General features: G+C 43.2%; 2 protein-coding genes across 2 annotated transcripts in view; both read right to left on the bottom strand.

Annotated features, from left to right (window-relative positions):
* Positions 1-1,704: 1,704 nt before the first annotated feature.
* Positions 1,705-7,767, bottom strand: LOC100127624 (tumor protein p63-regulated gene 1-like protein). The gene is made up of 5 exons (XM_012967639.3): positions 7,164-7,767; positions 6,637-6,728; positions 4,317-4,493; positions 3,660-3,813; positions 1,705-2,587 (listed from the first exon to the last, which is right to left on the bottom strand). Exons 1-5 carry the CDS (start codon positions 7,320-7,322, stop codon positions 2,393-2,395), a joined length of 777 nt encoding a protein of 258 aa, XP_012823093.1. The 5' UTR covers positions 7,323-7,767; the 3' UTR covers positions 1,705-2,392.
* Positions 7,768-13,947: 6,180 nt separating this feature from the next.
* Positions 13,948-22,825, bottom strand: part of gpr162 (G protein-coupled receptor 162) — a 42,339-nt gene continuing 33,461 nt past the window's right edge. Inside the window, exon 5 of the mRNA XM_002941682.5 lies at positions 13,948-14,752. Within this exon, the coding sequence (XP_002941728.1) occupies positions 14,231-14,752 (522 nt within the window). The 3' untranslated portion in view covers positions 13,948-14,230. The remainder of the gene's footprint in view (positions 14,753-22,825) is intronic.

Raw genomic sequence — 22,825 nt, forward strand, 5'->3', positions numbered from 1 at the left:
AGCACAAGAAACAGTCAAAGAGACAGGCAAGGAAAGGATGAGACATGTCTGGGAAAGGGGGGAGACAGCACAAGAAACAGTCAAAGAGACAGTCAAGGAAAAGGATAAGACATGTCTGGGAAAAGGGGGAGAAGGGGGGAGACAGCACAAGAAACAGTCAAAGAGACAGGCAAGGAAAAGGATAAGACATGTCTGGGAAAAGGGGGAGAAGGGGGGAGACAGCACAAGAAACAGTCAAAGAGACAGGCAAGGAAAAGGATAAGACATGTCTGGGAAAAGGGGGAGAAGGGGGGAGACAGCACAAGAAACAGTCAAAGAGACAGGCAAGGAAAAGACCCTGCAGCCTTTGCTGCCAGATCCCAGCTTCATTCCCCCATACCTGACATAAACCCAGTGACTATAACTAGAGGTTACTGGGCCCCTACATATGAGCAACAGTCTCTGGGGGCCCTGTAGCCATACCTTGTGTTTCTGGGAGTTATAATATGCAACTCCCGGCATCTGGATAATACCAAGTGGGAGGCCTGAGGGCTTGTGGGTAATACTTAGGCACACAAACCAGCTGGGCATAATATCTTTCTCTATTACACTTTATTTCTTTATTATACTGCTGATGTTTTATTTGGCAGAACTGGGTAAGTGGCCCCATAAACCTTCAGGCAGATACCTTGCTGCATAGGAAAATACTGAAATTGCTCTTCATTTGGGCCCACAATTCTCCCGGGAACCCCAGCAGCTGCAGGCGCGGCTTTTCCTAGTGTTACACGGGCTAAACTGGGATTATGGGCCTTGTGCTTGGGCCTCTGACTTATTAGGCCACAGTACAAAACAATTGGCTTTGGTAAAAGTCCATGGCATTTAATTACTGATACAATTAGTATTCCAGTCAGGGTTTTCTAATCTATGCTACTTTATATTTTGATTTACTACAATTCCCAGCATCAGGGGCTGCCAGTAGTCACAGTATTATGGTTGCTAAAGAGGCACAAATTGGACTAGTCGGTGCCCAGGCCTCCTCTCTCCTCTGGGGCCAATTATGTTTACAAGCCTTTAGGCTAATGTCACCCCTTGTGCTATTTCCACACTGGTACCTAATGTTACTCACTAAAATGGCATCCGCTTGTCAGTGCAAATATGGGGGTTAGGCAGAAATACAGTTTGCTTTAGTGCTTTAACCCATAGCAGTTAGCCAATCAGCTAAAAATGGTTGCCAAACCATATCTGCCTATGTATTGGGTCCCCAACAGGCCTCCCGGGCCAATATCTGGCCAAAAATCTGCCATATGTCAATCGGCAGGCTTGATTTTCCTGTCGGATTAAGGACCACATTAGCTAATTGATACAGCCCTTACTCCGACTTCTCTTATCCCCTTCATTGTCATGTGTTCATTTAGCACAATATTGCCCACTCAAGGTAAGATCTTAACATGTATGGCCACCTTTAGGCAGTAGACATAATGGATCTCTTTTAGCCCCTACTGTGCTCCAGCCCAGTCTGACCAATCAGTTAGGCCTTGGCAGAGGAGCCAATCCTTATATGTGTGGCTACTTTACCCATGATCCTCCTGGCCTCTTATCTTAACAGCTGAGTATCCAAGACCAATGGTGGAACTAGTTACTCTAAATGGCTACTATTGGCCTGTGGCTAGTTACTAAAATGGCCGTATTTACGTAAGAAATAATTACAAATCCTTTACTATCATGTTAGTGGAGCAAAATTAAACTTTAATTAGACTATATAAATTAGTTAATTTGTGCTTCTATTTGTCTTGGACAAATCACAATCACAGCAAGCGGGCAGGTGCCATTTTGTGGACACTGTTATTAATGCAAGCTTTGTATTACCCCACAATCGTATGTATGCATCGTGATAGGGTGAAAGTAACTGACTGCCCCACCTCTATTACTGAGGCATAGAAACAGGGCAGGCAATATTTGATTGACAGCTCAGATTTTTAAATGCATTTCTAACAGGTATGGATAAATACACCAACATAAAAATAACAATATTTAGGTAACATGGAACCTTCTATGACTCTACATAATTAGTTTCATACAGCAGTCTGCGCTGGGCATAGTCTCTGGCAAGGACAACTCTAATAAGCTTGGCCAATGATAAGTTGCAGTAGCCTTGAACCTAATTGAACGTCAGCACAGAGATCTATCTAGATCTAAACAGGTGAGGAATCCAACTCGATAAGCAGATCAATAGGCCTCAAGGTGGAATGAGGCCTTTGCCATTATATACTGCTCTCTGCTAGTTGCCCTACATCCACTGTTTGTGCTTCTTCATAGCCTTTAAAGCCCATAAAAGTCAAATGGCCACCAAGCCAAAATCTAAGTTGCAGTCATATCAGTTGATGCGCCTTAGGGTCTGGAGTATGCAAACAGCTCAGAATCCAAAGCCAGATCTGCATTTGGCATACCCCAGTTGGATACTTGTGTTCAGCAATGAGACAATCCCCAGAGATGTCTCCATGTTCACAGGTCTATGGAGGACCAGGAGGCCGTTGGCTCGGCCCGGGAGAGGGTTGCGTTCGTGAGACAATCTCACCAGTTCCACTAGGTGTTCCCTGAATTGCTCCAACTGTTGGGGAAAAACAGAATAAGGTAAGTACCGCAGGCATACCTTGCACTTGTATTCATAAATGAGCTTTTAAAGGAGAACTAAAGCCTAAATAAAGAAATAGGACAGACATGTTGTTATGTTTTGGGTTTCTGTACCAGCCCTAAGCAACCAAAGCCCCCCCATCTTCTTTTCTACCAATTCCCTACACATGCTCTGAGCTGCTTTCAGCTAATATGTTTAGGGGCCGATGTACAATATACTGTATATATAGAATATAAAAGTCATAATATAAGGCTAATTAGTAAATCATACTGATTAATAGTACTTCAGCTCTGAAACTGATGCAGTTAGCATCACAAGTTAATAATCAGCCCTGTGGCATCCGCTTCTATGACAGGCCAGTTTCATTTTCTGTTTGATAATTTGTAACAATCCCCATGCTTAGCTTCTCAGCAGCTGCCCAGAGCGAATTGAGCATGTGCAGTGCCACTGACACTTCCAAAATCCAAGATGGGGAGCTCCTGTAACAATTTTGAAGGACTGGATCATTACTACTATAGAGATGCTGAACCTTTAAGCTGATGCAATAAGTTCAGTATATAAAATATGGAGTTAGGGGTCTCCTTAAGTTCTCCTTTAATAGAGAAATGTATATTATATATCTAGAAGCATGGAGCTGCGGACATTTTGTGAAACAATGGGACATGCTATTATGTCTGGGCATTAGGGTCGCTGCATTTACTCCTGAAAAATGACAGATACAGTATTAGATGGGTGCAAGTTAAGGAGTAAGTGCACATAAAAGCTTGGGGGCTTTGTAAGTATAGGAGAGAACCTTGAAATAGTACTCCTGATATTGATAAATACAGGTAGCCATGATTATTTTGATAAATGTTAGTCCTACTGGGAATAAGAGTAAACACAGGTAACCATGAGAACTAGAGTAACTGTAAGTCACCAGTTAAATCCAGTGCTTGGGGCTAAATATCAGGGATGCACCAAACCCATACGTTCCAGATTCAGCTGAATACAGAACAAATTCAATTCCCCTAACCTGCATGTAAAGAAAAGAGTGGCCGTCATTTATTACCTGGCACATCCCATGCAGTTCTGCCTGGTTTGTGGATCCTGGGTGCTGGGCGAGAATGACATAAGGAAGGTCTGCCCAGGGATTCCATCTTGAGACAAAGGAAGGCGGGGGGCGGAGCTTGTCCCACTGCACCTGGAGAACAGGACCCTCCCTTCTGGGAAGCAAAGGATGAAATAAGCCAAAAGCAAAACGAGAAGGAGTGAGACCTGATAGGGAACTTATAGAAGTATAATTGCCAGTGTATAGATTGTAAGCTCTACGGGGCAGGGACCTCCACCCTTTTGTGTTTTTGGTGGATTGCTTGGTGGAAGGGCTCCATATTGAGCTCTTCTCCAGCCAGGACTTTTTAGGTTTGTATTCCTATTAAAGTTTGACCAACCAGATAAAACTCAAGGCATAGTTACCCAATCACCCAAGGCATAGTTACCAGCCAGCCCTAATTCTAAAGGCACAGGGGGCATTGTCTCCACTGGTATATTTAAGCCGGGGGAGATGCATCTAAAATAGCCCCTACCACCTATTTTTGGCTGTCATGGGTTTTCAAGAGAAGGACCATTAGTACCAGAGGTTTCAGGGGGTTCGCTTACAGAGAAAATGCACCTATGTGCTAAAAGTCTAATTTCCATGGATAGAACCAGGAGACTCCATGACACTCACTTGTGCAGGGCAGTCTTGGGATAGGACAGCGGCCCCCATGTCACTGTATCAATGTAATGGAGTGGGATACGGAAAATTTGGGAGCTGCAGAGCCCCACAAAGTCGTAGTAACAGATCAGGAGCGAACGATCACACAGCAGCACCAGTGCCTCATTCTCTGTGCCCCAATGGCTGACCCTGTAGAGAAAAGGTAAGAAAGGTTATAAATAAGGGGGCCCCTGGCTATGGAAAGGAGACTGGGTCCACAAGGGCTGCCCAGCATGCAGCCCTCCAGCTGCTTTCCATCACATACACCTCCAAAGACTTTGCAACACAAAGGATATTATCAGTCATACTAGTAACCGGTCTAGTAACCCATAGCAACTGAGCATTTACTGGTATAATGCAGTTTAATTGGTTATGGAACCAGGCCAAAGATTAACGCTTTTACTGCATAATTGTGTTGTTTTTACTACACATTTAGTGTTACCGATTAGATTCCTGAACATCTTTTTTGGGAGAGATTTATTAAAAACTATTACATCTAAATTTCAGTGTGTGAAGCTTATTCATATGACGTGGTACAGCAAGTGACATGCTATGTTAAAGGGATACTGTCATGATTTTTATGGGGTACTTTTTATTTCTAAATGACACAGCAAATAATTCCCTCTGCCATTTAACCTTTTATTCTTGAACCAACAAATGTATTTGTAGCTGTAATATTGGTGTGTAGGCGCCATCTCAGTGCCTTGTGCCTGAGTCTGAGCTTTCAGCCAGCGCTACACATTAGAACTGCTTTCAGCTAACCTATTGTTTCTCCTACTCCCATGTAACTGGAGGAGTCCCAAGCCGGACTTGGATTTCTTACTGTTGAGTGCTATTCTGATACCTACTGGGAGCTGCTATCTTGCTCCATTCCCATTGTTCTGCTGATCGGCTGCTGGGGGTGAGGGGGGGGGGGGATATCACTCCAACTTGCAGCGCAGCAGTAAAGTGTGCCTGAGTCTGAGCTTTCAGCCAGCGCTACACATTAGAACTGCTTTCAGCTAACCTATTGTTTCTCCTACTCCCATGTAACTGGAGGAGTCCCAAGCCGGACTTGGATTTCTTACTGTTGAGTGCTATTCTGATACCTACTGGGAGCTGCTATCTTGCTCCATTCCCATTGTTCTGCTGATCGGCTGCTGGGGGTGAGGGGGGGGGGGATATCACTCCAACTTGCAGCGCAGCAGTAAAGTGTGCCTGAGTCTGAGCTTTCAGCCAGCGCTACACATTAGAACTGCTTTCAGCTAACCTATTGTTTCTCCTACTCCCATGTAACTGGAGGAGTCCCAAGCCGGACTTGGATTTCTTACTATTGAGTGCTATTCTGATACCTACTGGGAGCTGCTATCTTGCTCCCTTCCCATTGTTCTGCTGATCGGCTGCTGGGGGTGAGGGGGGGATATCACTCCAACTTGCAGCGCAGCAGTAAAGTGTGCCTGAGTCTGAGCTTTCAGAAGGAGCCAGCGCTACACATTAGAACTGCTTTCAGCTAACCTATTGTTTCTCCTACTCCCATGTAACTGGAGGAGTCCCAAGCCGGACTTGGATTCTTACTATTGAGTGCTATTCTGATACCTACTGGAGCTGCTATCTTGCTCCCTTCCATTGTTCTGCTGATCGGCTGCTGGGGGGGGGGGATATCACTCCAACTTGCAGCGCAGCAGTAAAGTGTGAGTGAAGTTTATCAGAGCACAGGTCACATGGCTGTGGCACCCTGGGAAATGAAGAATATGGCTAGCCCCATGGGAAAAACAGATTACAATGCAGGATTCTGCTGGAGAAGCTCTATTAACTGATGGGTTTTGAAAAAAAAAAAAAACATGTTTTCCCATAACAGTATTCCTTTAACATTTAAACAAACAAATGCCCCACCCCCTTAAAGAAGCCCAAAGCAACAGATGGGGGACAGTTAGGGTGAGATCTGGGGGGGTGCTTATTTAATGTTTTCTACATCTGTAAATACAGAAAATTGTCATTATTAATTTAATAAGACAAAGTTTGCCAAAGATGTAGACACCTATAGCAACTAAAGAGCATGTAGCATTTGAGAGTAAACTAATTGGTTGCTACAGGTTACTAGATCTGATGCCTCTTTTATAACATATATCTGTTATTGACATAAGAAGGGACACAAATGGGAGGGAGGTGGCAGAACCTAAAAAGTCCGAATCTTCTGCCTTATACCCATCCCCTTAATCTCTCATGAAGATTGCAATTGCACAGAAGCGGAACAAGCCTCTGGGAGGACCCCCCCATATCCCTTATAGCCAAGACAGAAAATGATAATGGTTACGTTGTCAGAATCCAGACGGTCCGCATGTCCCCATCTTCATCCTTGGAGAGCTGGTTCTTCAGATCCTGTATAGCCTGCTCCAATAGACTGGGCTACAAAGGGAGAGCAAGGGGAAGAAGTGAGACACCAAAGTGGGAGATGGCAGTAAAACTGTATCACTAATGGTGGCAAACCCTATCCCACAGAATGCAGTAATGAAGTTCAGTAGCAAAAAGTGGGGGGTCAGCTGCTGAAAAGGAAACACTGGCCTGGGGGGCTTAATTAAGTTTTAGGCCAGTTGGCCACCTGCGTGCCATTTTTTGATCTTTATCTGGTATCTGCGGTTTGTTCTGGTTTGATGGGATTCCTGTGACTAGGGTCGCTGCCTGCCTGGTTTCTGGCCCAGTAAAAATGATGTTCTGTTCTGGTGTTATCAATAAAGCAGAAGGATAGCAGAGGTAGGAAGTATCCAGAAAAAGTGGAAAGCCTACATATATTCAGCCCAAAACCCGCACACCCCACTACTGTCATTGTTACCATTGCTTTACCCTGAAGATGAAGAAGTCCTCTTTGGGGCGCTCTGCTTTTGTGTTGATATATTGGGGAGTGAATGCTGCTCTCGGCTCTTGGCTGTACATAGGGTGAGCAGGCAAACTGGCGTCCTGAGCTGCTGCGGCCTCTGGAGAGCTTTCCATGGGTGCATCCATTTCTCCCCCAACACCCGGCTAGCTGATCACCTCCTTATTGTCTTTTTATGACTTCTTGATGTTCAGTTCACCTACTGTAGTTTTTATCTTCGATGTCTTTCTTCCTGGTTCGGTGTCACTGCCTCTATACCTGTTTCTGTTTCCTCGCAGTCCCTTATTACCCCTTTGCTTCTTGCTATTTCCCTGCTGTGGTTATTGCCTTTTTCATTACTGTCCCTATGCATGTGCTCCTTCTATTAGTCTGCGTTTATGTGCCCCTCTATGTCAGCCTGTCTCTCTGTCAGCCGGTGCTTCTGTGCCCCTCTATGTCAGCCTGTCTCTCTGTCAGCCGGTGCTTCTGTGCCCCTCTATGTCAGCCTGTCTCTCTCTCAGCCGGTGCTTCTGTGCCCCTCTATGTCAGCCTGTCTCTCTGTCAGCCGGTGCTTCTGTGCCCCTCTATGTCAGCCTGTCAGCCGGCTCTGGCCCCTGTCAGCTCTCTGTCAGCCGGTGCTTCTGTGCCCCTCTATGTCAGCCTGTCTCTCTGTCAGCCGGTGCTTCTGTGCCCCTCTATGTCAGCCTGTCTCTCTCTCAGCCGGTGCTTCTGTGCCCCTCTATGTCAGCCTGTCTCTCTGTCAGCCGGTGCTTCTGTGCCCCTCTGTCAGCCTGTCTCTCTGTCTCTCTTTCAGCCGGTGCTTCTGTGCCCCTCTATGTCAGCCTGTCTCTCTCTCACAGCAGGTGTTTCTGTACCCCTCTCTATCAGCCTGTGCCTCTCTACTCCTCTCTTTTAGCCTATGCCTCTGTCTTTCTCTTTCAGCCTATTTGCCCGCTCAGCCTGTGCCTCTGTCTTTCTCTTTCAGCCTATTTGCCCCCTCAGCCTGTGCCTCTGTGCCCTTCTCTATCAGCCTGAACCTCCCAGCTCCTTGCTATGAGCCTGTTTGGGGCAGTCCCTGTGTCCGTTGGTGGCCAGGAACTTACACCTGGTGATTCTGGTTTAACAGGAAGCCAAACTAGTTTTGTTTCCAACCATATTTTCCTGTGACGCCCCTCCCCTCTCCTCTCAGTAAGAAGTTTCAGTCAGATGATCCCTGCACCGTTTATTCTCTTCAAAATAAAAATCTCATCCACTCTTTGTGCACCTTGAGCCCATAAAGCTGTGGCCGTGCAGTCGGATTGCTGAAAAACAAATGGTTGGCATGTTGCTATGTTGTACTGCACCCCTGCTAATTATGTGCTTTTGTTTGTTCCATTCTCCCTAACATTCTCCCCCACTTTATCGGATTAATGCCCTCGCTGCTGGTTCTGTTTGGCATCCCAGCAACAAGGCGTGACAGGCCTGCCCTTCTGATCAGGAAGTAAATAGAAGAGAGTCATGTGGGACTGTGCCAATATAAAATGGCACTTTGCCATTAAAACCCCTTGCTTTTCCCAGAATCCCCTGTGCATCAAAACACTCCATATGCACTGAAATTCTCAGTTGTAGAAATAACAGTGCCAAAAATTAACAAAAAATACATGTATTTGCTGCCTTGGCCTGATGATCCCCACTCGGTAATGGTTGATTGGCGCGGGGGAGGAGCTGAAAGAATGACAGAATCTTCTATACCTGGTTGATACACCACCTGGATCAGAACAGGCCATTTTATGTTGTACTAAATGTTAGTTTAAAGGTGAACTATCATTTTAATAAGTCATTAAAGGCCCCTCCATTTTGTGCAGTAATTGGATTGAGAATATGGAACTCCCCACACAGACATCTGCTCATCCTGGAACATGGTGTGTAACGCCAATCTGTGCGAGAATATAATCACCACGTGGCGCCAGGCCTTGAAGCCTACATTGATAAAAGGAAAAGCAAATCCTAACAATGCTGGATATATTGGAGGGATCACAAAAAATTGTTCATGGATTGTTCTCTCCCCTTAAAGAGACAGTTACGTTTGGCGTTATCTTTTAGTCGGGTCGCTGACCCTGGAAACCAAAATCAGATCTACAGAAGTTTCATTGGTATACTTATTTTATTTATTTTAATCTGACCTTTTGCCAAGCTGCTGCCTGGTTGCTAGGTTAATAAAGCCTAGCAAGTAGATAGCAGTTGAAATTCCAAGCCTGAAAGGCAACTAAAAAAAAAAACACAAAAAGTATAAAATAAAGGTATAAAATACTAAAAGTTAATTATAAAGTTAAGTTCCCTTTTAAACTGGTAACAAATGACTATGGCCCCACTTAATCTAGCAACCAATCAGTAGTGTGAATGGCAGATTAGATGTAAAAATCGACTTTGTGGTTACCTGGGCCCAGTGACACTGACAATTAAAATTATAATTCAGGCAGGAGAAGGACCTTGTGGCTTTGATGTTGCAGATGGGAATGGAAGATTTGAGTGGTTATATTCTCTTGTACATCACCGGCCTGCACCGCAGCTGCTTGTTGGAGCCACTAATCCAATTGCATCTTTCAGTGTGTGGGGCACAGTAAGGAACGGGGCTTTTCTTGTCTGATTAATCGCTGCATTTTAATAATGCTGCAGCCTTGGGATGTCCATTTGTCTCACAAACACCATTAAGGCCTAAAGTCAAAGGCATCTCTGAAAATATATCTTTACCCCAGGATAGAGTTAATTCAATCCTGTCCATTGACCTGAGGTTGACTAAGAACAATAGACTCTGTCTATATAAATATCTGTTATTGTGAGAAGGGGATATTGTTACATTAGGTTCCTTTCAGTAAGCATTTAGTTCATTTGTGCCTGCTATTCTGTATATATGGTATATATATATATATGTGTGTGTATGTAAGTAGTCACTAATGCTAAGGTTCTTACACATAATGGGGTCCCCACAGAGCAGTTGCTGTAGGTAGAAAAATTTGGGGATAGTAGGGTGAGGTGATGATGGTATGTCTAGATGAAGGAAGTAGATGAAGGTAGTGGCAGTTGGAGAAGATGGTGGCAGAAAGGTAAGATGGGGACAGTAGAGCCTGATGGTAGTAGGATAGAATAAACAGGTCAAGATAAAGATAGCAGCAAATTATACTGACAGTATGGCCAGATGGAGACAGTAGGGCAAGATATGGACATTAGTGCAAGATGTTATTAGTAGGACAAGATGGGGGCAGCAGGACCAGATGAAGACAGTAGGAAAAGATGACAGCAGAAGGACAAGATGGTAGCAGTAGGGCAAAATGGAGACAGTAGGGCAAGATGGCAGCAATAGGGCAATATGGTAGCAGTAGGGGAAGATGGTAACAGTAGAAACAGGTTAAGATAGCAGGGTCATATATAGAGAGCAGAACAAGATGGCAATAGTAGGACAGGATAGGGGCAATATGGCCAAATGGAGACAGTAGAGCAAGATGTAGAAAACAGAACATGATGGCAATAGTAGGGCAAGATAGGAACAATATGGCAAGATGGCAGCAGGAGGGCAAGATGGGACAATATGTCCAAATGGAGACAATAGAGCAGGATGTAGAGAGCGGAACAAGATGGCAGCAGCGGAGCAAATAAAAAAAACAGTAGGGAAAGATAGGTGAAAATGAAGGGCTCATTTACGAACAGAAAGGCAAAGTGTACCAGTCCCCTAACTTGTACATGTTTTTTATCTGGTGCAAAGTGCAAGCCCCTGGGCAGATATGCGCTCATCATGAGCACTAAACGTCAAGGTGCTGTGGCCCTCAGGGCTATTGCACATTTACTGGGGGGCACTGAAATTACCCCTGTAGACTTTATACCAGCATTGTCCAAACTACACCTCTTAAATTGAAATGCAACAGCCAGTAAGCGAGAGACCGTATTTCCCTTATGACCCAAATCCACACTGCCTGCGCATCATGGGAAACGTCTCAAGCAGAGGGGCTTCCATTTGAAACATAACTGATAACTCCTCTGATCCTTTGGAATTGAAGGTTCTTTAAATGTATCCTTGAATCAAGGGCTTCACCGAGAGCTGAATGAATCATTCCCTAATGTCAGTTGTCCCTGAGGATTACTGGCAATGAGATGAGGAGTAATGCCTACACTGATGGGTGCAAATTAGTGTGATTTTTCCTTACTGAGTAATGTGTGATCTTGTCGCCAATTAGCTCATCTGTTAGAACTCGGGGTCCGTGGTGAAAAATGAATCAGACTCCTCGTGTTTAGCTGAAACTCACCGTGTCGTGGGTAAGAACCAATTTGCACATCTCCCTCTCCGCCACGGGGGGCTTAGAATTTTGCATCTTCTGACAGCCATGTGACAATGGAGGCAGTGGATGCAGCTAAGGGGGGCTTAAAAGTATAGGGTGTAGGTTGTTAATGCAGTATAGGGTGTTAAAGTATAGGGTGTTTCAGAGGAAAGATCTTCCACTAGGTTTTTCAAATGTATTCAATCCCTCCTTTGAGGTCCATCTTTAGGTAAAGATGGTGGTACAGGTACGGGATCCCTTATCCGGAAACCCGTTATCCAGAAAACTCCAAATTACGGGAAGGCCTTCTCCCATAGACTCCATTATAAGCAAATAATTCTAATTTTTAAAAACGATTTCCTTTTTCTCTGTACTTGATCCCAACTAAGATATAATTACCCCTTATTGGGGGCAGAACAGCCCTATTGGGTTTATTTAATGGTTAAATGATTCCCTTTTCTCTGTAATAATAAAACAGTACTTGAACTTGATCCCAACTAAGATATATTTACCCCTTATTGGGGCAGAACAGCCCTATTGGGTTTATTTAATGGTTAAATGATTCCCTTTTCTCTGTAATAATAAAACAATACCTGTACTTGATCCCAACTAAGATATAATTACCCCTTATTGGGGCAGAACAGCCCTGTTGGGTTTATTTAATGGTTAAATTATTCCCTTTTTCTCTGTAATAATAAAACTGTACCTGTACTTGATCCCAACTAAGATATAATTACCCCTTATTGGGGCAGAACAGCCCTATTGGGTTTATTTAATGGTTAAATGATTCCCTTTTCTCTGTAATAATAAAACAGTACCTGCACTTGATCCCAACTAAGATATAATTACCCCTTATTGGGGCAGAACAGCCCTATTGGGTTTATTTAATGGTTAAATGATTCCCTTTTCTCTGTAATAATAAAACAGTACCTGTACTTGATCCCAACTAAGATATAATTACCCCTTATTGGGGGCAGAACAGCCCTATTGGGTTTATTTAATGGTTAAATGATTCCCTTTTCTCTGTAATAATAAAACTGTACCTGCACTTGATCCCAACTAAGATATAATTACCCCTTATTGGGGGCAGAACAGCCCTATTGGGTTTATTTAATGGTTAAATGATTCCCTTTTCTCTGTAATAATAAAACAGTACCTGCACTTGATCCCAACTAAGATATAATTACCCCTTATTATATGATCTTTAAGCTGGTAATGTATCTCTTGTTTGCAATATTATTATAGCAAATTACTGCTGGTGCTATGTGTGTGGCTGGTGCTATAACCATAGCTCAGTGGTTATCACATGTTGGGGTCTGGAGTTCAATTCCAGTTGGGGCATTGTCTGCAGGGAGTCTGTATGTTCTCACAGTTTCTGCATTGGGTTCTTCCAGGTGCTTTAGTTTCTTCTCACAGTCCAAAAAAAAAAAAACCACAGCAGGCAGGTTAATTGGCTCCAGAACATACTAGTTTGTTTGCTGGGGACCTTAGCCTGTATGCTCTACTGGGTTAAGGACTGATATGAATGATGGACAATTAAGCCCATCACACCACGGTAGCTATATAAATAAAGTAATACCTTGTAACTTGTAAATAAAACATCCCCTACATATAAGACAGCTGAAAGACCCCTGCGCCATGTTGTAACCCTTTAATATGCCTTTATGTGAGATCCAAATCTAGGGGCACATTGATGAATGTTCGAGCCTTCGGGCAAATCAGATTTGCACGAATCAGACTATTCGGATAAAGAAACCACGCGAGAGTTTGGAAACTCTTAGGTTTTAGGATATGAATGCTTGAGCCCGAAGGCTCCAGTGTTCATAAATGTTCCCCTAAATGTTAATGTTGTACTGTTCAAAATTCATTAAGAAAGCTTGGTTGGATGGCCAATGACAGTATCTACACAAGTACCAGCTGATACAGTTGCTTCTCAACCCTATGGGCGAAGACATACGGGGCGATGAGTCGCTGCGACTTTTTAAAAAGCCATGGAAACTAATCAGTGCACTGCAAACAACGCAGAGTAAGTCACCATGACTTGTATATTAATCTATGGCAGTATAATTGCTGCAATTAGTCACCGATACAAGCTTCTATTGATGGCCATAGGCCAATGCTGAGGTGCAGCTGGAAGAATAAAGCATGGTATATGCCTTATATCCAGCTGTAACTTCATTAGAAAGCCATCTGTGATGTAGCAGGGCCTTGCTCGTTAGCATGCTTTTTCCCTTCCCCCACAGTATATTTATTAGTGTAGCATGTTCCTCAGCAAAGTTGTGTGACTCCCCAGAAGACTCCTATTATGTGTGAAACCTTCATTCTGTAATGAATGATATAGTCCTGAAAAAATGGCCCCCCAAATAGTGTAATACTGTTTTATACGATGAGGCCATACTTTGCAACTTAGCTTTGGCGGCTATGACTTTGTTTGATTGTTCTCCGTACAACCCAGTTGTTATAGAACTTTAACAAACACACATTGTTCTATTCAAATCACATTTTATTTTGTATCTTTTGGCTCATTTTCCAGTGTGTTTTTTTTGTGTCAGTGGGGGGTAAAGGGGTTTTAAGGGTGACTTGAGGGTCATATAGGTATAGGTTACCCTCCAACCCCTCTGCCCCCCCAAACAGCAGGTTTGCCTGAGAGATAAAAGATTTCTTGCAAGAGGGGAATCTGTGTAAAGTCCCCTTCTCCAGCCTGGGTGCAATGGAGGTGGATAAGTGGATGAAACCAACCTATCACTTCCAAATTCTGCCCCAGTCCTTCATGAAGCCCCGCCTTTGGTTCCCCTTTCAGAGAGAGAAGCTCTGCGGGGTACAGTTGCTCCTGGTGGAGGACTACATAGAGATAGCCGTCGCTCTCCCGATCCCCCCCATACCGATGCCCCCTCCATCCCTTTCCTTAGGAGGGGAGAGGGCCGGGGTGAAGCTCGGACTCTATGCGGTGTCCCCATGGGTGAAGGACAAGGAGTATCATCAATGAATGCCGTAATCTCATCTCTGAAAAAGGAGCTTTGGATGCCCCCAAAACCAGACGACCCTCCCATTCCTCCAGACAAAAACTGATGCAACGTACTAAGGCTCTCTTCTCCGTTGGCATGGGAAGGCTGGTGACGATTCCAGGGGGGCAAATTGTGACTTCGACGAGGGCTTGAGGGGCTGCTGCTGCGCACAGATCCAGTGCCTCCGCGAATGTCATCTGAGGAAGACCACCTGAGCAGAAGAGGCGAGGAACGAGGGGGAAACAGGTCCATCTCATCATGTGACAGCCGGCGAGAAAGGGGGGCCTGTGAGAGAAATTGCATGGAATTAATCAGGCAGTTCTTTATAGCTATAATTTTCATTATTTGAACTGCTACTACATATTAACTCTATGATATTCATGACGATACAGTGCAGTTCTCAGGCCACTTCCAAAGTAACCATAATGAAGCCTGAAGAAGGTTTCAGAGCTAATGTTATTGTTATTTTAGGGTAATCTGCATAAAGGGCCTACTTTTTAACTAGAGAAATGCTGTACATTATGTTTTGGGCTCCTGTACCAGCCCAAGGCAACCGCAGCCCTTTAGCAGGGAAGATCTGTGCCTCCAAATATGCCCCCAGTAGCCTCCCCATCATTTTCTGCCTAATTTGCCACCAATTTCAGCCGCCCAGAGCCCACTGAGCATGTGTAGTGTCCCGACCAGTTCTAACAGAATCCATACATCTTTGTATTACTTATCTTTCTTATCTCATTCAAACAACTCCCTGGTTGCTAAGGTAATTGAGCCCCAGCATCCAGATAGCTGTTAAAATTCCAAACTAGAGAACTGCTGAACAAGTAGTGAAATAATTAAAAATAAACACCATTAATAAAAAATGAAGACCAATTGCAAATTGTCTGAGAATAGCACTGCCTACATCATACTAAGCAGAATATTTCCCATTTTTATTTTTTTGAAACTACAAGTAAACTCACTACGAATGTCAGACATTTATCAAAAAATTCCAACTGAAGAAGCATATGCGGGAAAAAGTCGTGAAAACCACTTTTTCAACAAAAACGAGCCGTCAAAATACCTGAAAACCATGAAGCAAAGAGAGATCTTTCAAATGTAAAAAGGGACATCTGCCGTTGACTTCTACAGGACCTGGACAGATATCAGGTGGAGTGTTTTCGGATATGGAATTTTGGGGTTCGTAACTAGTGATGAGCAAATCTGTCCCGTTTCACTTCGCCAAAAAATTCACGAATCTTTCAAAAGATTTGTGAAAAGGCGAAAAAATTCGCAAAATGGCAAAAATGTTGCGCGCAAAACAAAATCTGTCGCCCACAACTATTCTTTTGACGCCCGTGACTATTTATTTAGACGCTGCGACTATTCTTTTGACGCCCGTGACTATTTATTTAGACGCTGCGACTATTCTTTTGACGCCCGTGACTATTTATTTAGACGCTGCGACTATTCTTTTGACGCCCGTGACTATTTATTTAGACGCTGCGACTATTCTTTTGACGCACGCGACTATTTATTTTGGCGCTGTGACTATTCTTTTGACGAGCGACTATTCTTTGACGCCGTGACTATTTATTTTGACGCCGTGACTATTCTTTTGATGAGCGACTATTCTTTTGATGCCGCAATTATTCTTTTGACGGGCGACTATTCTTTGACGCTGTGACTATTTATTTTGACGCCGTGACTATTTATTTTGACGCCGCGACTATTCTTTTGACGAGCGACTATTCTTTTGACGCCGCAACTATTCTTTTGACGAGCGACTATTCTTTGACGCCGTGACTATTTATTTTGACGCCGCAACTATTCTTTTGATGGTGCGATAATTTGTTTTGCCGCTGCAACAATTCTTTTGCCGCCCACGACAATTTTTGGATGCGCACCGAATTTTTTCATTCGTTTCGCGAAACAATCCACCAATGGCGAAACGCGGAAATTCGACACAAATCCATGCCTGGCGAAACATTTCGCCCATCACTATTCGTAACTTATTTAGCGAAAAGGCTGACCTGAAAAAGTTGCGGGTGAGTAATTGCCAAGCCTTGCCCGTCAACCTCTGTTTTTACAGATGGGTGCCCAGTGCTGATACCCTTGGTCAATACCCCAACCATCTGTGCAAATTGAATTCCAGAATAACATCCAGGGCAGTTTGGCATTTTATAAAAAGCTCCCACTGGTGGGTCTATAGATGTGTCTATGTGTCACAATGACATAATAATGTGATGGCAACGGAGGGATTCCATGTCTAATGTTCTGGGTGGTTTTCATCCATCATTGATGGAGCAGCCGACTGTGCTCATCAAAGCAATGTGCTATTAGTGGAATGTGGAAGAATTTGATTATTAATGAGTTGATGTAATTGCTAATGATGTCTCTGGCTTGTAAGAGTCACTGAACCATGAAGTGGATTCTGATCTGATTCTTTCAGTTTAATTCATATCAGTCCCGAGGTAGTTCAGGAAGTCTGCAGGCCCCAAACTGTAGATAACTCTGAAATGTCTGTCTCTGAATTGTCCTACTGTGCTTCTAGGAAATGAGCCTCGGGACGCTTCCACCTATCAGGGTTAATATCAATAGGAGAGTCTCAGTCATGGGCTCTGATAAAGGTGCCATAAAGGGGTAGTTCACCTTTAAATTAACTTTTAGCATAATGTAGAGAGAGAGCTATTCTGAGACAATTAGGAATTGGTCTTCATTATGTTCAGCTGCTCTCTGGTTTTGAATTGCTAGGGTCCTATTTAACCTACTAACTGGGCAGTGGCTTGATAGAGAGACAGGAATATCAGTAGAGGAGGGGCCTAAATAGAAAGATAGGTAATAGAAAGATAGGTAACAATAAAACTGGAGCCTCACAGAGCAATAGGTTTGTGGCTGCCGGGGTCAGTGACCCCCATTTGAAAGCTGGAAACAGTCAGAAGAAGAAGGCAAATAATTCAAAAACTATAACCAATAAATAATGAAGACCAGTTGAAAAGTTGATAATAATAGCCTATTCTGCTGAGGGGGCTGCTACCCCCCTCCAGCACTCAAATCCCATACTTTACTAGGTGCAATCAGGGGAGGGAAGGTCAGTTGGGGGGATCGCCAGCGGGGATTGGGTCTCGGTCAGCAGGGCCCACCGGATTTTTTCCCAGTTTCCTGCCGGCCTAGTCTGATCCTGGCTAAAGATCATTACCCAAATGTAGATCAAATGCCTTATATGATTTATTATGGGATACAACTTGCAATAAAGGTTATTTTAATTTTTAATGAAATGTGTTTTCTCCAGAACAATAAGGATTGTACTGATAGGAACCCTCGGAGCTCCTTGTGCTCCAGAAGAACAGATTCATCCATTTGAAGGCGGTACAGGGAGCTGTAGACCTGTAGGTGCTTCAAGTCCAATTTCAAATCAAACCCTAGATCTAGGCTTAAGGCGTCTGTGTTTGGATCCTATTAAATGATGGAGTAGTGCCATCCAGAATGAAAGGGATCTCATTGCGAGCGTGCTGATAAAGCCATTGATTTTCCTTTAGAAAAAAAGCGGATTGCATGCTGTGAGCCTTTCTGAAGGTTGTGATTAAAGAGCCCGGGACGGAAATGAATCTTTATGAAAAGCTTCTCATTTAAGGGCATCGCTGAAAGCTAAAAGCAGGAAAGCCACATTAGTGCGGAATATCAATCTGTCTTCAGCGGCCGAGCAACAGAAATTCAGAAGACAGCAAGTCATTGGTCAAATGGGATGCCAATAATCTTATTTACAAATACAGCACTGGGAGCCCAAACAGACATGGGCGGGTGTAAATAGTAGCAGTTTGTAGAAATATTAGGGATATGAGAAGCAGCGGAACAAGATGGCAGCAGTAGGTCCGGGTGATAACAGTAGGGCATTGACAAATGGGGCACAATGCCCCTATAATTTGCTTTTAGTGCCCATAGAAGCAATTCACATTCTCAGAATGGCACACAAGTTGCTCATTGCAATGGTGCATGGGTGCCCCCTCTAGTGCCCCTAGCTTGGGTGGCATTCAGGATGCACAGCCAGGGGCAGGGGCTTATGACTGGTATTAAATACAGGTCCTTCTTAGTGCTGGCTCTGTACATGGCAAGGCATAAATGCTTTGTGTATAGGGGCCCTATGGGCTGCGATTTTGTGGCCCTTAGTGCTCCCCGCCTGCTCTGAGCCCTTCATAGTTTTGTAAATATATAAATATATGTAGATATATAATATACCTAGCTTGGGTGTCATTCAGGATGCAAAGCCAGGGCCAGGAGATTATGACTGGTATTAAATACAGGTCCTTCTTAGTACACGGCAAGGCATAAATGCTTTGTGTATAGGGGCCCTATGGGCTGAGATTTTGTGGCCCTTAGTGCTCTGCACCTGCACTGATTGGCAAAATACTGGCAGAGTGGCTAAATCTAGCTCATTTCTACATCACTATCTGCTGGTTGGGGATGATATAGTGTAATACAGACTCTCCTCCTCATTAACGGAAAGGGGTAAGTATCATGAAAATGTAATAAAAGCTCCATCGTGCTGAAAAAAGACATTTTCTAAATATAATCAATTGAAAATTATATCCGTTTCTGAAATAATCAAGTTAATATTCACTATTTCCGATTCAACAATCTGTTTCTCTTTATGCTGTCTTCATGCACGACTCGGAAGGCTGAATTTGATTGACAGTTACGTCTAATACAGCCATTGGGGGGGCTCCTCTTGCCTAGAAGATGTATTAGAGCTCTCTCTTTTAAAGGAAACTATACCCCCGAACAGCGTATATTGTGTAAACCAACTTATATCTTAGTTGGGATCAAGTACAGGTACTGTTTTATTATTACAGAGAAAAGGGAATCATTTAACCATGAAATAAACCCAATAGGGCTGTTCTGCCCCAATAAGGGGTAATTATATCTTAGTTGGGATCAAGTACAGGTACTGTTTTATTATTACTGAGAAAAGGGAATCATTTAACCATTAAATAAACCCAATAGGGCTGTTCTGCCCCCAATAAGGGGTAATTATATCTTAGTTGGGATCAAGTACAGGTACTGTTTTATTATTACTGAGAAAGGGAATCATTTAACCATTAAATAAACCCAATAGGACTGTTCTGCCCCAATAAGGGGTAATTATATCTTAGTTGGGATCAAGTACAGGTACTGTTTTATTATTACTGAGAAAGGGAATCATTTAACCATTAAATAAACCCAATAGGGCTGTTCTGCCCCCAATAAGGGGTAATTATATCTTAGTTGGGATCAAGTACAGGTACTGTTTTATTATTACAGAGAAAAGGGAATCATTTAACCATTAAATAAACCCAATAGGGCTGTTCTGCCCCAATAAGGGGTAATTATATCTTAGTTGGGATCAAGTACAGGTACTGTTTTATTATTACAGAGAAAAGGGAATCATTTAACCATTAAATAAACCCAATAGGACTGTTCTGCCCCAATAAGGGGTAATTATATCTTAGTTGGGATCAAGTACAGGTACTGTTTTATTATTACTGAGAAAGGGGAATCATTTAACCATTAAATAAACCCAATAGGGCTGTTCTGCCCCAATAAGGGGTAATTATATCTTAGTTGGGATCAAGTACAGGTACTGTTTTATTATTACTGAGAAAGGGGAATCATTTAACCATTAAATAAACCCAATAGGACTGTTCTGCCTCAATAAGGGGTAATTATATCTTAGTTGGGATCAAGTACAGGTACTGAGAAAGGGGAATCATTTAACCATTAAATAAACCCAATAGGGCTGTTCTGCCCCAATAAGGGGTAATTATATCTTAGTTGGGACCAAGTACAGGTACTGTTTTATTATTACTGAGAAAGGGGAATCATTTAACCATTAAATAAACCCAATAGGGCTGTTCTGCCCCCAATAAGGGGTAATTATATCTTAGTTGGGATCAAGTACAGGTACTGTTTTATTATTACAGAGAAAAGGGAATCATTTAACCATTAAATAAACCCAATAGGGCTGTTCTGCCCCAATAAGGGGTAATTATATCTTAGTTGGGATCAAGTACAGGTACTGTTTTATTATTACAGAGAGAAAGGAATGATTTTTAAAAATAAGAATTATTTGCTTATAATGGAGTCTATGGGAGATGGCCTTTCCGTAATTCGGAACTTTCTGGATAAGGGGTTTCCGGATAAGGGATCCCATACCTGTATATTGGAAGTTTCGTAGATCAGTATGAAGCTTATATTAAATTTTACTTTTTGCGATAGTTACCCTTTAAAGGAATAATATTGTAACATAATTACATTTTTTAATTCCGCCTACATTTGGACAATTAGTGATTATCATGATATCAAGCAATTAATTAACCCTTGCCATTCTAACAGCAATGTCCTTTTTTCCCGGCCTGCTGCGGGTTATTTTCGGCCCCTGTCTCCGCTCCCCATCATCCCACACAAACCCGCCACCGCTGCGACAATCTATTTTTTCGCTATGGAAACCCGAAGGCCTCGCTCGGAGCGATACAGAAAAAGGTGCTGTTTTCCTCCCGACGTGTGCGGCTTGGCAAAGTAACAAAAACAGCAAAGAGAATGCTAAGTACAAAATGATAAGTATAGGCAGAAAGGGGAACGGCGCGCCGCTCCGAGAGACGCCGGGAAGCGAATGCGCCTCGGATTTAGGCAAAATTATAGCTGTTATTATCCGCCACTTGACATCCCTTTATGATGCACTGACGTCTCACATCAAAGCCTGCGTACGGGAGATAAAAGAATACAGGGAGCGGATAGGGAATCTATTCAGCTGCAGAAATAATACGGCGCTACAGGGGCCGGGGGCCCTCACAAAATACATCTATATAGATAGATATATATCTATAAATACAATGACTGATTGGCGTGGATTTTAGCAATTTTTAGTCACCTTTGGACTGAATTCTGCCAGAAGACATATATACAGTATATTACCTCAGGCAGCCGCTTTCTTCAGATTGTATTGTACATTGCAGCACTGTATCATTACTGGTTTAAAGGTAAAGGTACATTTAAAATATATTTCAAAATAAAAAATTGGGCCCAGGTAATGTCAGGGGCTGTCTGTATTATAATACTTATGTTTGTCCTTCATGGGCTCCCAACAATCATGGAATCTGCTGTATGGGAGTTACAGAAGCCCAAACAGCCCCCCCATCGGCCCAATAAACAATGACTGTCTATGGCAGGGGTCTCAAACTCGCGGCCCGTGGGCCATTTGCGGCCCTCAGTACAATATTTTGTGGCCCGCATCAACGCCTTCGCAAAAGCAATGAATGGATCGCAATTTTTATTGCAATTCAAGGGATAATGCAAGCATTCATGGACTTTTTTTTTGTGAAATCCCTTATGCGGCCCAGCCTCATCCTGACTTTGCCTCCTGCGGCCCCCAGGTAAATTGAGTTTGAGCCCCCTGGTCTATGGCATCTTACAGTAGCTCCTCTGGCTACAATCCACAGATTGCCAGGCTTTGGATTGGGTCCATTTGCATTACTCCATCTGCATGACCACATACTTGATCTGGTTCAAAGCTACTTCCTGTTCCAGGACTGCTCTCCTTCCTATTGTCAGTCCAGGTCTGGATTGGGCCTATTTGCATTACCTTCACTAAGTACCTCTAGGTAACTAAACCCAATCTCCCCCCCCTTCCCTCTCACTTAATTTAAAGATTTATAAACCCTTTGATATGGTTTTGGTTGTGTTGTGTATGACTACGTACTGAATCTGGTTCAAAGCTACTTCCTGTTCCTGAGCTGCTCTCCTTCCTATTGTCAGGCAGGGGGGCAGGGCCTGAATGAGACCTCAAATGAATTGCTGCTGAATTGTGCTTATATACAGGGGAATACCTCTTCACACATGGTTTTGTAGTGTCTCTCTGTAGAGGCTGTTCCTGTAATGAAGAGTTCTGTTAGAGCCCAGTCTGGCATGCAGCGCCCCCTTCTGGTCGGATGGAAACTTTTAGCTAGCCAAGATGGTTTTATTCTGGGGTAGGGGGGGTTGTGAAACAAAAAGGAATATATTTGACTTTTGTATTTTTAAATCTAATGATTAAACTCAAGGTAAAGGATTAATTAGAAAATAAAGATACATTGGCTTTTAAGGTTTTTCTATTAACCTCTGGATTTTGAGTTTTAGATTAAACTTACTGTCCGGTTGCTAGGGGTCATAGACCCTTGCAACTATGCAGTGCTTTTTAGCATCATTATGGAAGATGCATATAAAAAGGGCTGAATAGGATACAATGAATGCCATACGGTCAATCAGCTTTCTGACTGTATCTGAACATTCTTACAGGAAGGAAATAATTCAATAGACTAACTGCAAGGCTGCTTCTGCTAGCCTTTACATGAGTAATGCTTATTTCTTATATTC

This window comes from Xenopus tropicalis, chromosome 7, assembly GCF_000004195.4.
Source record: "Xenopus tropicalis strain Nigerian chromosome 7, UCB_Xtro_10.0, whole genome shotgun sequence".
Lineage (NCBI taxonomy): Eukaryota > Metazoa > Chordata > Amphibia > Anura > Pipidae > Xenopus > Xenopus tropicalis.

Coding starts and splice junctions, on each gene's coding strand:
- LOC100127624 (XM_012967639.3), bottom strand. CDS start 7,322: ATGGATGCACCCATGGAAAGCTCTCCAGAGGCCGCAGCAGCTCAGGAC. Junction 6,729..7,163: donor AGGACTTCTTCATCTTCAGG/GTAAAGCAATGG, acceptor CTCCCTTTGTAG/CCCAGTCTATTGGAGCAGGC. Junction 4,494..6,636: donor ACCGTCTGGATTCTGACAAC/GTAACCATTATC, acceptor TTTTCTCTACAG/GGTCAGCCATTGGGGCACAG.